The 16747-nt window shown below is 34.5% G+C and overlaps 1 protein-coding gene across 2 annotated transcripts in view; it reads left to right on the plus strand.

The window, feature by feature from the left end:
• TMEM245 (transmembrane protein 245) overlaps positions 1-16747 on the plus strand; it is a 111240-nt gene that overhangs the window by 34990 nt on the left and 59503 nt on the right. The window contains exons 5-8 of one of the 2 annotated variants that reach the window (XM_037850882.1): positions 1545-1760; positions 4016-4185; positions 7199-7222; positions 11768-11872. In XM_037850882.1, the coding sequence (XP_037706810.1) occupies positions 1545-1760; positions 4016-4185; positions 7199-7222; positions 11768-11872 (515 nt within the window). The remainder of the gene's footprint in view (positions 1-1544; positions 1761-4015; positions 4186-7198; positions 7223-11767; positions 11873-16747) is intronic. The other variant, XM_037850883.1, reaches the window with a different exon arrangement.

The raw sequence follows: 16747 nt of genomic DNA on the forward strand, positions 1-16747 counted from the left end.
CATTTGCCATGGTAAGAACACTTACTTTCCTTGTACGCTGAATCATGTTTCCCAAGTGGTAAAGGGTTGCTGTTTTGATTATGTTCTTACTATTCTTCCACACATGTGCCACACTCACTAACATGAAGTTTGCAAATTAGAGGGATAGTCAAAGAGCAAAGTGAGACAGAGGTATATCATAAGGAGCTTGGGCTTTCGCTCCAAACCTCAAGGTAGAGTTTAGTCCTGGTGAGGTAGGCTGGCTCACCATGGTGCTTATTATAGCAGTAGTAAAAATTTACTTGTAGCTAAACATTTAATGTTAAAAGAAACATTAAGTCCATGAAGACATATCACTCAGAGGGCTACTTTGTGGTAGCTTATGAAAATCATGAAATAACAAGAAAGTCATTCATTCAGCCAGTATTTAGTGAGCATCTACTATATGTCAGGTACTATTCTATGTGCTAGGAATACAGTGGGGAGAGAGCAAGACAGACAAGGTCTTAGCTGTCATAGAGCTGACATTTACCTGAGGGGAGAAAATGAAAAAGGGTAAATAGAACATGATACAACCATGTAAAACTGTGTTTCTAAAAGACTCGGGGGAATTGGGGTTGTTCTTATTTGTTTCTTTTTCTTTTTCCTAGACTTTCCGAAATAGATATTTTTGTAATTATTGTTATTTTTTTATGGAAGGCAAAATGCAATTTTAGAAACTTATTTATTGCCATCATCATAGTGTTTTCCAAGGTATTGTGTTAAGAGCTATGATTTCTGATTTATATGATACCTCTTGATAACAACTAGGAAGTAAAATAATATAACCCTGTAGTAAAATGTCACATAATATTTGCATTATTAGAAAACTGCCTAATGTGGAATAATTCAATACAATATCCTTTATTTGAAAATTCCTCACCCCTAGTGGCAATTTGTCATTTTTTTATATCACATTCAGAGAAAAAGACATGTTTGGAAGTCCTGGGTTCTTCATGTAATAGCAGTTGGCTTCATTTTAGGTGAAATGACACAGAAAAGTCATATTGTGTCAGAAATTTATGTATACATACATGTAATATAAAGACCTATTAAAAGAGGAAGAATTTTTAAATATATGAATTCTAGTGTATGTTATCTCTTGTTTTATATGGTTTGAATAATTTTTATGGGCTAATTCAGTTCCCAACTATTGTGTTGTTTATTTTTATTTAATTTTTTTCCAAATGATATGCACAAACTGGTCATAAAAATCTTGAATGGTATAAAATATATAAAATAAAAAGTAAAACATTTCCTGCCTCCCAGCTCTAACCCCACAAAACTTATTTTCCCTAGATGTAAGCACTGCTAGCATTATAGTTCTCCATACATTTTGTAGTGCATATGCAAACATGCATACATGTCCACTTTTCTTTTTCAGCCCAATGTAATCATACTATACATACTATCAGAGTACATTTTGAAGGCTTACTTAGGGTAGCCTAGTGAATTGCTCTTATTACTTATTAGTAAAATATGGATTAATAGGATGTGTGATTTTTTTCTTTTATTTCCCTCTCCAGAAACCATGGACAGGGGAGAACCCCCTCCAACCTTGCCCCCTTCGTCAGCCTCCACCCCCTCACCCTCTCTGGGCCGACAGAGGCCCGAAATTGGAACATTGCTTAGAAAGAAGAGAACTAGTGATATCTACTTTGTGTCTCTCGTCTGGGCCATCATTGCTGTGCAGATCTGGTTGAACCTGTGGATCGTGCAGCTGCTGCCAGTGCCCATTGCAGGTCCTTGTCAGGTTAATTACGATCTCATCTCGCCCTTGAACACTACTTGGTTTATTTATTTTTCACTATTTGATTTTAGTATGTGAGATAGTTTTACTGTTTTTAAAATAAAATAGCCTATGTGTGTGCATTTAAATAACAAGGAAACATTATTTTGGAAATATATTATTACTCTGATGATTCTTTAATAGTTCACTTTTTTGTTGTTGTTGTTGCCAAAGCATTTTTTAGTTCAATAAAGAGAAAACACTGGTTGCATGGAGTGGCACCAAGTAATTGTATGCATAAAACATCATGGAGAGGAAGAAATATACAAAATGATTAAAATAAATCACTTTTCCAAAATCTGTTTTGACAGTCAACAACATTGTTGAGCATTCTTCTACATTTCACATCTCGTATGAAAACATCCTAAGAGCGCAGACATTTGTTGGAATACTGTATAAGATATAAAAAGCCTCAACTATCAAACCCCCAAATTATTAAAAGTGTTTTTTTGGTAAATTATTTTGAAATACTTTCAAAAATTATGGGACAGTTAAAAAAAAAAAATACAAACTCCATACAGAGAACTCCAGCATACCCTTATCCATCAGATAACAAGGTCCGCCAATTTTAACATTTTGCCACATTTGCTGTATCATTCTTTTTATCTATAGATATCTAATGATCGATCCATCCATCCATCCATCCATTTTCTGATAATAGTTCACTTTTAAGCTCAGAAATGTACTTGGCCTCTTAGAATCTTCTCTGGTATTTGAGATTGATAGCTCGATGTGGGGAATTGATGGTTCAGCTGTATTATGATTCTGTGGAGGAAGACATTACCAACAGTCTGCATTTGGGGGTTTAATGCTTGAATTTTGAGAGCTGCTTTTGGTGGCATGCATTTTACATTGCATTTTTAATTCAAAGGAAATGTAGGTTTTGAGAAATGCACGTATGTGAAATCTAGATTTTTCTTTTGATGGGCAGAAAATTGAATTATACCTACATATGTGCATTATGTCATCCTGTCAAATCATGTGTCAGTTGCTGTTGGAAGCCTCTTTGAAGTCTGGTGGCAGGAGTTACATTTATCCTAGTTCTGTCTTTTACTTTCTGGTCGCCATGGGAATTTGACATGGCCCTGGGAGAACAGGCCCGTGAACAGGGTAAACCTCAAAAGTTACCCTACAGTCTGCTATTACTGTAGTTATAGTCTAGAGAACATAAGAGCTTTCCCAGGGCCTTTCTAAGGGTTTAAAAATGGTAATGAAGGAGTTACTGAGCTGGTGCATAATGCTGAGCTCCTGGTTCAAAATAGTAAACTGCTTCAAAATAGGAATATAATGGTGAAAGAGCAAGACAGACAAGGTCTTAGCTGTCATTTAGTTGTCATTTACTTAAGGGGATTACAAGGCCAGATCTAAGAACACAGGAATTCGTGAAGTTAAAGAAATTATAATGGTTGCAATCAGTTATCCAGGGTTCAACCTGCAAGGCGTGCCTCACAGCTTAGTAATACATCCCCCAACCCCATCACCTTCTCAGTTGGCCTTTTACAGGAAGTTTAACCCCTGCACTGCCCAACTCCAGGGGCTGATATTCATATTATGGTCTGTGACTGGCACCCCCTGAAATTGTGCAGGTGCATAGCCCATGGATCCGTGTGAAGCGGCCCTGCTTCTACTCACCCTGGTTCTACTGAACTCTGGCAAAAGGTTCACATGTACAGGGCAGTGTCAATAGAGAAGTAGGAACACAAATCAAAATGATACCCTGTGATGACACAAAGTCGTCATGTGTGTAGAGTACCTTATGCTTTTCAGATCACTAAATATCAGATATCTAAGGAAAAGAGCTAAGTTTAGCAAGGGCAGCTGCAATAGCTAAGGAGATTGGGAAATGTCAGGGGGTAGTATTTTTTACTCTGGAAGTGGGGAGCTGTGAGGGGCCAAGACTGTTGTTAATGAAATCTTCATGATAAGGGCTATAGAATAATCCCTGACTCGTTCAAAGTCAGACAAGACTTCACAAAGAAGATAAGGTTCAGGCAGGTGGTGATTTTTGTGAAAAGGTATTTGGCCCAATTCCATCTGTTTGGAATACCTTGAGCTTTCTTTCTTTTTTTTTTTTTTTTTTGCTTTGATATTTATTTCAATAGTGACTTTATTGTTTTACAAAGGTCACATGAAATTAAGAGAACTTTTCATGTTATAAATTTCTAATCTGTATTTCATTTATATATGTCTTCTTTATTGTCTTTATAGTCTGGGTCCTCAAAAAGCTTGTTATTCACTTTGGAGTTGTGAATTTCCTGGAGAAACGCTGTCATGTGTGGTGGCAGGTCATAGAGCACTTCTTGAAGGAGCGGCAGGAGGCTCTTGCACCGTGGCCAATTGTTGGGCTGGGAAAATTCTTGTTAAAAGTTGATAGCAAGGTATTGTGTTTTAAGAGCTTGGGCTGTTTTATTGGGGTTTATATATTTTCTGGTTTGAAATATTCCATGTCATGTATATGGTATTTATATTATAAATGTTGGTGACACATTTAAGATCTAATTCTATGGTGAAATTTTAAAGTATGGAATTATGGTTTACCTAAGTATAGGATGAATTTCTTTTAAATAAGTATTAAGTAATTTTTTTTTCACTCTAAAATAATTAGAGAAAGGGATCTTAAGGAACACCTAGTTCAATTCCCTCATTATTTATAAGGACCAAATTGAAATCCAGAGAGATTACGTGACTTGCCTAAAGTCATGTAACTAGGGAGTGGCTCAGTTTAGTTCAGTGGAGATTTTTGACACTTCCGTGTGTCAGATATTATGTTAGTTCTTAGGGAAAACCAGATCAATCAGGGAAAATCAGATGTAGATGCTCAGTTGTTTAGTGGAGAGAACAATTCAGCAAAATTCAGAGGCAGCTAACCAGACACTTAGTGGTTAGCATGGGCTCTGAATCCAGACCCTGGTTTGGGATCCCAGTTTTGCCACTTACTAGCTATGTGACCTGGGACAAGTTTCTTAACCTTTCTATGGATATGTTTCCTTATCAATAAAATAAGTATAATAGCGCTTACTTCACAGACTGGTTGTGAGGTTTAAATGAGTTAATCTGTGTAAAATTCTTAGATCAGTGCCTGGTGCACAGTAAGCTCTACGAACTCTACAAGAGTTCGCTGTATAGCAATTTGTGTAGCAAAAGCATGTGCAGGATATAGCAATAGTATTGAACAAGAAATGATTAACTTGGATGAATGAGTAGAAAAATGGGGGCAAAAAAAAAAAAAAAAAAAGAAACGATTAACTGTTGATAGAAGCCGAGGTGGTGGGAGAGGGACATCTTTGCAGAGGAGGTGAAGCCAGAGCAAATTTTGAAGCACAAGGAGGAGTTAATTAGACCGAGGTGGCAAGAAGAGCAGGTAGATGGAAAAGGGCAAAGGCACAGAGACTTCCACAGCACGCCTTCTTAGGGAGCGCCAAGTTGATGGGAATGGTTGGAATATATGGAAATGGTGAGTGGTGGGAGCTGAGGCTTCTGGGAGGGTTAGGACAGTTTGCTTCCAGAAGGTCTTTTTCTGTGCTTTGCTGGGCAAGTTGGACTTCATCACAAAGGCTAGTGGTTATTTCCTTGAATGGGTCCATCCATGACTTTAGGCTCAGAAATAGTGTTATAGGAAACCAGTGTAGATATGGAATGAAAAGAGGAACTGTGAGGGGAAAGGAAGTAAATCTTTATATTCATCCTTAATAAAATTAATGCTGCTGTGTCAAAGGAGATGAACATGATAACTTTTCTTTATGTATTGACCTGACTGTCTTCCAGAAGACATAATGAGAATTTTCATCAGTGCCATATATGAGAATGCCCATTTCTATGAGTTCTTGTCAATACTAGATATTATAATTTGAAATGGGCCTTTTTAGTTTGGGTAAAAAAGAGTTATCTCAATATGTTTTAATTTGAAAATTTTTAAAATAAAAATTTAAAATTCTTATTGGCTGTTCATATTTAAATGCTTATTGACTGTTCATATTTTTCTTTTGTAAATTGCCTGTTTGTGTCCTTATTTATTTTTTCAACTTTTTAAATAAGAAAGAATCTGAGACTTTTCACATGTTTCAACTCACTTATCACATCACTCTGATATTGGGTGAAGCTTTATCAAACGAGAGCAGATTTAATACTTCAGACTAAAGAGGGGAACTCTTATTTAGTCAATTTTTTTTTCTTGCCACCCAGAAATGACAGAAACAAAAACTTATTTTCAGCATTCCCATGTACTTGGAACCCTTCTGTTAGGAAAACTCAGCAGTTATACCAGTCGAAATTCTGGGCATATCAAAAAATATTTGTTATAGAGACAGCTTTGTAAAAATTTGCTGTTTTTATACTAATTTATATTCCAATCTATCCTTCTTAAGGAAGAAAGACAGTAAAATGAATTTAAGTAGCATTTTGTTTTTTACCATATATAGCAATACATGTCAGAATAAATGGCAGTCACATACTGAACATTTGATTAATTTTAATTGATGCCAAGATTATGCTCTCTCTAGTATAACAGTATATTTGGGTTGTTGCTTTGGGGAAGAAATCTATTGTTCATCTTTCTGTTAAATTTTGATTTGTTGGACCAGTGTTTCTGAAACGATCCATCTATAGGAGGTTGCATGGGGGTGTACTTTAGGGGAAATCCTGCAACGAGCATTTTTATAATCGTTCAGAAATTATACTTTTTAATGCTTTTTTGTATTACTAATAATGCTCTTAAATTCTATGTTTACTCATTTTTAAATTGTTACATATCAGAAAAATAGTTAGCTATTATAGTGTTATGTATTGTGAGAATCTGATGTGTGCATAAAAAATTAGGATGGAAGGAAACTCACTAAACATTAACAGAATGTAGGTTTGTCTACTTTAGGCCAGGTGCTCACTGTTCCAAATGAGCACTGAAATGTTTTACTCTTTTAAAAATTGCAAAATAACTGATACTATAAAACTGCAACTGCAAAATTCAGTGAAAATTTAGTATATGAATGTAAGTTTCCACTGGGACTAACATAAAATCCTTTTGGTCCATGATTTATACAAGGATCTTAACAGTTATTACTCTGATTTTCAGAATTTGGTGTGTCTATTTAAGCCTACAAGAACTCAGGTTATTTTATGTATTTTTTAATTGTTAAATTACCAACAAAGCTTGTGCTTACCATCATTTTAATCATTGTATATTTTAAAGGAATACTGTATTCTCTTGATTTTATAAATTTTGTTTGTGCATTACATCTTTTTTTTTTTTTTTTTTTGTAGTTTTTCCTTTGGAATAATTTTCTTCTTATGCTCTCAGTGAATTTCTTTTCTTTTCTTTTCATACTGTATTGCATTCTCTAATGATATTCCACTGTTCTTATCTTCTCTTTCTCACCTTACCCCTGTATCCTGTAGCTCTGGCACTGGTTAAATAAGAAGGTAAATGAACACACGGGTGTTAGTTTTGACTTTGAATTCTGTAACTTTTCCTCTGTATCTTCCTTCTCATTCTGTGTTTCTGTCCAAATGTCATACTAAGCTTTTTCTTTTTCTTTTTCTTTTTTAAGTTCTAATTATAAGCTATGGAAGGTCATAAAGCTATCACAGTACTGTTTCCAATTGCTGAAAACCCAGCAAAGGCTATGTAGTAGGAAATGGATGTATTTCCTTGCCTAAGTGTTTGAAAGTTCTTTTAGTCCTTCTTTCCACTGTAAGTGATTTCCTTTCCTTTTCAGCTCTGTAATGTGGCTCAGCCTGATACTGTAGGCTCCTTTGATGTGTGTGAGCACATTAGGCAGTAGTTACTGAAAAGGAAAGAGAACTCTTTATTACTACTTTTTCTTTGAATGACACAGGAGTTGTCAAAAGATAAATCTGTAAAGTAATTGTATGATTCCCTTAACTGCTAAGTTTATATGTTCTTTTTTAAAATTAGTATTCCAAAATTTTATTTTTAACTTAAAAAAAGATTGTAGTCATAGCCTATAACATCTAATTTAGTGTATTTCCCATAGTATGAGTTGTATTTTCAGTAAATGCTTTGAAGGGTTGGCATACGACAAGTACATTTTTGATAACTTCATAAAGGCTAATTGGATATATTAGGGGAGTGTTCTACCTCTGACATAAAGTTCACTTGTAGTAGTTCTTAACTTAAATTCATCTAATCCATTGGACATAGGGCAAGATATATCACTTATGTGTATTGTTTTTAAACACAATAAGGCTGTTAAAGTCTTCAGTGGAAATGGTACAGCAGGCCTTAAGAAAGACGTGATACTTCTTGAAAATAGATTAAAATGTGGCTTTTGAGCCTAAAGCTTAGAATTTCATTGTTGAAACTGAAGAAAGGAGAGATTTAATAATGCCTAAAGTTTTAAACTTTGGATTGAAAACCAATTTGTTAAATAAGTGAATACACATACATGTATGTGCGTGTACATGGTTGTGTAAACCTCCTTTCTCTACAAAGCTAGTATGAGTAAATGAATTCAATCCTTGGTAGATGATAGTGCTGCAAACAGAAATCACATTTTCTTATTTTGATCAAAGTAGGTGGTTTATATACTTCCCAATTTGTGTATATTGAAATGAAATTAACCTCAAGCGATGGGAGAAAGCAGAGCTAAATTTATTAGGTCAATTTGATTTAATCTTCAGTGGACTGAGTGAAAATACCTCATTTACAAGCTTAATTCAAAACTGAATAGTTGTGAGCTAGTTATAAAAGATTCCTAAGAGATCAAGTAACTTTTTTCTTTTCTTGGATGATTCTGCATAGCATAGATAAAACATTGATATAGAGTTGGAGTAATGGCTTGAAGTTCTGATGGTTTGTGCTTCAGGAAAGCAGATAAGTAAGTTGAAGACTATTTTATTATATTATATCTAACATCAGAATTTTCACCATTGAGGATTTGGTATGTAAAAAGCTCAAGTGGAATGAATTAGGTAAGCAGGTCAAGAGAAGAAGAGTGTTAGAAAATACATGTCATGGTAGATTGAAATGTAACCTCTGTTTCTCAGGGTTTAATTGTTTTATTTCTTAATATCTGTTATTTGCACTAAGACTCAAATTAACTGCAACTATAGTTTGAATTAAAAAACAAGCAAACCAAAACCCACAGACCTAGAAAAGTGAAATAAAATGATACTTTCTTAGTAGCTTGAAGAATAAGGTCAGCTTGTTTTGAAGTTTTAGAGTCTTCTGGTATGACTACACATTTACCAGCATCTCTAAATTTAAAAAATGTGTGCCTTCCATTCACACTTGAAACACGCTGAATGTCATTTTAAAATCACTTTCTGTCCCCATTTAAAAAATGAAGTTTAAAAGTTAAAGTAATTGGCATGGAAGATTGCGGAAATTACTAGGGACTTGTTGCGATGTCTCTGGGCCAGACAGGGATGCCAGGTGGGGTATTACCTTTTCCCTGTGCGGAATGCCCGGGACAGCCTCACAGCCCTTCTGAGGTTTCTGTAGGAATTCTCTCCCCCAGACTCCTCCCTTTCTCCATGTTCCTCTCTCTCTCTGAATTTGTGTCCTTGTGAGTGGGTCTTTTTCTATTGACTCTTCCAGGGAGTTGGTTCTTTTTCTCCATCTAAATTTTCTGTCCTCTCTCTCTTGGTCCTTATATCTATGTACCAGTCCCCTCCTTATTTTTTCTTTTCTCTCCTTTACTGTTCCTCTCTCCCTTTATTCTTTAATATGTCTTTTTTTTATGTCTCTCTTTCCTGTCTTTTCTCTGGCTCTTTTGCTGTCTCTTTTCTTACTCTGTTCTTTTACCTTCTCTTACCTGACGTAGTGTGAATAGGAAAAAAGCATTTTAGCTTATGTATGGAGCATCTTAAATGCTTTTGTTTATTTAAAGTTTTAAATGAAACATCTAACCCTCACTGTATCCCTTGAATATAAATTTCTATTTACGTGACTCTTAGTGTATATTTTTTCCTACCCTTTGGTATATGGCTTTTAAATTGGAAAAAAAAAAGTTGCCCCACCCCTGGTTTAAGAATGCAAAGTTTGATTTTGTAATGTCGATGTATATGATGTGTTTTAAAATACACTATGTTAAAAATTCCCAAACACAAATTTAGATATCAATACTTTCTGAGGAGAACATCATTCAGTTATTTTCGGAAATTGTAATTTGTGAGAACAAATCTGTTCTGAAATTATTTATACTTATTCAAATATATAGTAACTGTTTGCCTACCACATGCCATGCATTATATTGTATGTTAGGTTTTGGAGATAACAAAGAGTAATGATACACTGGCCCTTTCCTCAGGAAGCTGTTTCAAGAAGTAGGTTCAGTTAGTTTTTGATTATGAAATTTTAAAATCAGTTTCATTGATTTTAAAACTTACCTTCAAAATACGACATCTGACCTTCCATATCTTAGAAATCTGTTATTATATTACTTAATCTCTGTATTGTTTTGGATGCTTTGATAGCATGCATTGAAAATTAACTCTTCTGTCTTAAGCTGTAATTGTCTTTGAATTCTATGTAGCATTTTTCTCTTGATGATAGTATTCTTGGAAGACAGATAAGTACATAGGATTGTAAGCATCAAGTGTAAAATAGTTCTAGAAGTCATGTTAGATTCATTAAAATACTTTTATGGTTAAAATAATTAGTAATCTGTACTTCTCATTAGAAGTTGATGGAATCAGAACATTATTATTGTGATTTTAAACATACAAATTTTATTGGTTGCTTGACATTAAGTGACCAAAATCCAAGCATTTTAAAACAATGTTTAAAAAGTCTAATATAATAAAGACTTCTTTAAGTACTGTCCCTAAAAGAAAGAAAGCACCCAAAGTTGTTTCTTAAATGTGCTGTTTAAGTATGCAAAGTTCATTTTAGCAGTGTAGTTTTAAGATTTTCTTTGCTCTTAGATGTTTGGGGAGCATAATTCAAATTTAAATTGATAAGTTATTTAGCAGTGCTATAGCTCATCTTGGGGTTGGGGAGTGCAATGTGGGGCCTCAGCATTCATCAGTGTAATTCTTTTCTTTTGAAACAATAAAAACAGTAAGTATTAGCCTTGCATGGCAGGACTTCTAGGAACAAAACTTATTAAAAATGTAGGATTATTTGTGACTGTGAAAGGTGAGGGAAGTTATGGTCTATATAGAATGTCAAATAACATTTAGGAAGAGCATAATTTTAATTAGGGATTAAGGGCTAACAACTAAATTGATTATTTGTTATTTACAGTCACATTATTTCATAAAGCTTATTTTTTAGAGCAAATAGAAATCTCAAGTGGAATATTTGGTTTTTAAAAATATTTTATTAAATATTTCAAATATATTTGAAATGTGCCGATGTTCCTGCTTGATAAACCATTATGTACATAATTGAAGCGACTTTTGCTCCTCTCTCTGTCCCCAAGGTAATTATTATTGTAAATTTGTTACTTATTCCCTTAACATTAGCTTTTTATTATTACTGTTTTATAACCCTGATTAAATCAAAGGGAAAATTAAATATTTTGAGTGTAATTCCTGTTTTAATTTGCTCCTATTTTATCTAATTTAAGGAATATCTACATTATAAGGGGCATACTTTTTCTAGAGTCATCTCTATTTAGGTGTGATTGTTTTGTTAATTGTAAAACTTCATGAGACATGAGCTAATGGATTGTCACTGTTTTGTTTAGAAACAGAGTAACAGATTATAAGGTATAATTGCAATGTGAATATAGCACAGTATGAGAATTCAAACATTGATATAGATTATGTTCAAATTGAATGCCTGTCCTTAGATATAACAATAATAAGCTCTTTGTAGTACAGCAGTAATTAATACTGTTAATTTTCTAAAGTTCCTTTCAGCTTTCACTGCTCTAATTCATTATGCCATAGTTTGTTTTGCAATGCTGAATATCCCATTTTGTCTTCATGATATTTGAAAACATGGGTGTTTTTATTAAGTCATATTTTTAAGATAATTCTCTCATTTCTGTGCAGATGATCATCTGGTTGGAGAAGATGCTAGACAAGATTATTAGCATTTTCATCATATTTTTGTTAGTAATAGGAACTCTTCTTTTAGCCCTGCTTCTTACTGCAAAGGTAGAGTACAATAATAACTATTACCATCAATAAACTCTTAATTGTTAGAATTGTGGTATGGATAAGAAGCCTCTTAGGCAGAACCAGTGTGGAATGTTATTTAGCTCATAAATATATATAACAGCTGAAGAATTTATGGTTTATGTATTACCAGTTCCACCTTGTATTTGCCTAATATAGTTTTCTTTTCAAACCTCTTTTTTTTAAAATCCATTTTTTATTGTGAAATTCAGCATATATACAGAACAGTGATAACTTTCAAAGTACGATTTAACAAGTGGTTAGCAAATTTCAAAGAATGTTATGGGTTTCAGTTCCACAATTTCAGTTATTTCCTTATTGCAATAAATAAAATATATTCAGAAAGGTGATAACTTTTAAAGTACAATTCAACAAGTAGTTATAGAGTAAAGATTTGCTGTTATCTACGGGCCACAGTTCTACCATTTCAGCTGTTTCCTTCTTCTAATACCCTAGCATCTAATATATATAAAGATTCAGTATTCATAATCCTTTGTTAAATCCTATCTTGTCTGTTGCTGTCCCTTCCTCTTGTTTAATCACTTTCTCGATCTTCAGTGGTGTCTAGGCAGTGACCACTCTAACTTGTTCATATTAAAAAGGGGTGTCGACATTATAGGGAGGGGGGCTGCATCTGATTGATGTTCTTAAAGAGGCTGTTGCCTCTGGTTTGAGGACTTGTCTGGCATAGGAACACTGGTGAATTTAAGTTTCTGAAAAATAAACTTAGTGAGTGAAACTCTTATGGAGTCTCACATAGAGATCTAGGTATTTCAGGACTACTGTTTATTAGGGCTTGGCATACTGTGGCAATTTGGGATGTCTAGCTGGAGCTTGCATAAGAGTAACCTCCAGGATAGCCTTTTGACTCTATTTGAAATCTCTTAGGCACTATAACCTTATTTTGTTACCTTTCTTTTCCCCCTTTTGGTCAAGAAGGCATTTTCAATCCCTTGATTTATTCTTAATATTGGTAATCAGTGCATCTTTTTTATTTTTGTTGTTTTCCTAACAATTTATCAATTTTATAAACCTTGTAAAGATCGAATCCCTTTCAAGGAGCCTACTGCTGACTTTGTTGATTTCCCTTATTGTACATTCGTTCATTTTCCATTATCTATTCATATGCTATTTTTTTTTTTTAAGTTCATTTCAGACATGAAACCATCTATAAATTTGTAGCATAATGTGATAACTTTTACATAGTGTTGGATTTGATTTGCTAAAATTATTGGCAAATTTTTGCATCTGTGTTCATGAGGGATATTGGTCTGTATTTCTCTTTTCTGATGACTTCTTATTCTGGGTTGGTACCAAGTTAACACTGTTCTCACTACATGAGTTTGGAAGTGCCTTTCTTCCTCTATTCCCTGAAGGAGTATATATGTAGGTTAGGTATTATTTCTTCCTTAAATGATGGAATTCATCAGGAGGATCTAGTCTTCGAGTTCCCTTGGTAGAAATGTTTTTTTTTTTTTAATTTAGTTTTGTTGAGATATATTCACATACCATACAGTCATCCACAGTGTACCATCAGCTATTCAGAGTACCATCATAGATGTTGTGCATTCATCACCATAGTCAATTTTTGAATATTTTCAGTTCTTTGCTGCTATCTCAGCCGTTCTACCCATTCTGCAGAAGTCTCTGAAACTGCTCTTCCATCTCAAACCTCTTTTAAATGCATTTTTATTTTGTCATCATTAAAATCCTCAAGAGTAAATGCTGATGAAAGAAATGAGATATAAAACAAGTAGCATCTGTTCTCAATAGGAGAACTGTGATCTGGTCTCAGGCTCCTACTCCAGTTAGTCCCTGTTTACTAGATCAGCATTTCGTGATTAGTTCCCTCCCTTTCTGTCTTGATGCTCTTTCTGCTGATCTATAAGATCCTTATTATTTCTTCATTTTCTGGTCCTTTGTGCTTGCATTTACTCCTTTCCTCCCCCTCCCTTTATCTCATCAAAGATAATTATTCCCCAAACCACAACTAAAATTTTAACCCTACATTGGTTCCTCTTAATGACTTTTGTAGTGCATCTTAATCTTTCTTTTCTCTGAACACCACTGAATTTTTGGAGTTTATCTGAGATTTTGGTATTTTGTTTTCAAGGAATTGTGATGTTTATGTGAATCATGGATGTAAAAATTATTTGCAAGGTGCAATAGAGATATGTTAGTATGTAATATCCTAAAGAATTGCATTGTTTTTTTGCTATCTGTTTTCATCAATCTTAGCCTCAATCTTAGTTCTCAAACTGATCTCATCATATAATCCCAGTGACGTACTCTGTGTTGGCACTTCTGTTTAGGTCTCTGTACAGTTCCTGTTCTTTGTGTATTAAACATGTACAGCACTTACATAAACTATACACACTTGTTTAGAGGCCTTTCTGTGTCTTTGTCACATTTTGACTAAATCTGCCACTATACAATCCTATCTTCCCTTCTAATCATTAGAGAAACTTTCACCACTGTTGTCTTCCATCTTCCTTTTTTCCCTTTCTCCTTTCCTTCTTTGTCTCTTCACATACGGTTTTCTTGCTTGCCCATCCTTGTATTAAAGAAAGAAATTGAATTAATGTATGGTATTCTTTCCACAGAGAATGATAATTCAGGGCCAGATGGTGTCACTGTTTAATTTTACCTATTCTATCCAATCTCTTTCAGAGAATAGAGGAGAAAGTAATACTTCCCAACTCATTTGAGACCATAATTGTACATATACCAAAGTCAAAGACATTCAAGAAAAGGAAACTGCAGACCAGTATCCATCAAGAATGTAGACATAAAAATCCTTAATAAAACATTAACAAATTAAATCCAACAGTATGTAAAAAGGATAATATACCTTAACCATGTGAAGTTTATTTCAGGAATGCAAGGCTGGTTTAACATCCAGCCATCAATTAATGTAGGCTATATCCTGAATCAAATCACTTCTTACCATCATTACCACTACTGCCCTGCTCAAAGCTACTACCATCTCTCGCTTGAATTGTTGAATTATCCACCTAACTGATCTCCTTGCTTTATCCTTTATCTGTATAGTTTGTTCTCAAAGATGGTATCCAAGTGATCCTTTAAAAGCTTAAGTCAGATTATGTCATTTCTAACCTTAAAGCCATCCATGGTTTCCCATATTCCTTAAAATGAAAGTCAGGTTCCTAATAAGAACCTGTGAGATCTTATGTGATCTGTTTTTTTTTTTAGTATAAATGCAATTTGATTGAGGTATATTCGTATACCATATAATCCATCCAAAGTATATAATCAGTGGCTCCCAGTATCATCATATGGTTGTGCATTCATCACCACAATAAATTTTTGAACATTTTCCTTACTCCAAAAAAATAAAAAATAAAAAAATAACACCCAAAACATCCCATACCCCTTATGGCCCCCTATTCTTTGTTTTTTGTCTTTATTACTCATCTTCCCATACACTGGATCCAGGAAGTGTCAGTCACAAGATTTTCACTATCACATGGTCACATGATAAAAGCTATAGAGTTATGTAATCATCATCCAGAGTCAAGGCTATTGGGTTACAATTCAACAGTTTCAGGTATTTCCTTCTAGCTATTCTAATGTACCAGAAACTTAAAGGAATATCTATATACTGCATAAAAACAACCTCCAGAATGATCTCTCTACTCCATTTGAAATCTATTAGCCACTGAAATTTTATTTTGTTTCATTTCTTTTCCCCTTTTTGGTCAGGAAGGCATTCTCAATCCCACGAGGCAGGGCCACGCTCATCCCTGGGAGTCATGTCTCACATTGCCAGGGAGACTTAACACTCCTGGGAATCATGTCCCATGTAGTGCGGAGGGTAGGGAGTTAATTTGCAGAGTTGGCTTAGAGGCCACATCTGAGCAACAAAAGAAGTTCTCTGAGGGTGGCTCTCAGGCATAGTTTTAAGTAGGCTTAGCTTCGCTATTGGAGAGAGAAGTTTGAAAAGGGCAGGTTGAGGGCGTGGCTTATTAAATTGAGAACCCCTATTGCTTAAGAGAATAGGAATTTCCCAGGTGGGGAAGTTTAATAGTTCTTCATTTTTCCCCAGTCCCTCAAGGGGACTTTGCAAATACTTTTTTATTTTCTGCTCAAAATATTCTGGGTTGTATTGGGGTATTGCATTAGCCTGTACAGAATAATAACATGTTTTTTTTTTTTCCAGAATTTTATTTGAGTTGATTCTCTTCCCACTTTGTCTGAGATCAGTTTGCCCTTCAAGTGACACTTTATGTGCCAAAGGGAATTGAAGTGGGCGGGGGTGATACTCAGCTTATGTATGTCTTTGTTAGAATACCTGGACTCTGTTCTGTTTTGGGTTTTGTTATGTGACCTGCCCTAGCATTATGCCACTTAGTCGAGGTCAGACTTTTTCCCATGGGAGAAATATCCTCAATCTTTTTATGGTTTCCACCCCATTCCACCATTCCTTGTGTACTGCGGGGTTTTCACTGCCTTCAGAGAGAGAATGAGAACTTGTTCTCTTTATTCTGATTTATCCATTTCTCTCCCACTATGGTTATCTTTCGTCTTTAGTCTGAAAAGGAAAAAGATATGGCTGTCTTCCAAAGTGCCATTTTCCAAAGTGTATCAAATTATGTTATACTTCTTTCCTTGCTTGGGTAAAAATTGTTTTCAACTGGATTGAACCTATTTTATCCCTCATTTTTTGGTTATTGGGCAAGGTAATTTCTGAGATGCAGACTTAGTTTTTTTACTCAAAAACTGCTTAGTTGCTTATTTGCCCCTATGTCTGACATTGCACTGTAATTCTATAAGCTCATTTAGTGTTGATATTGCTTTACACACACATAAGCAAAAATATATGTAAACTAAATA

Source organism: Choloepus didactylus, chromosome 10 (assembly GCF_015220235.1).
Source record: "Choloepus didactylus isolate mChoDid1 chromosome 10, mChoDid1.pri, whole genome shotgun sequence".
NCBI classification, from domain to species: Eukaryota; Metazoa; Chordata; class Mammalia; order Pilosa; family Megalonychidae; genus Choloepus; species Choloepus didactylus.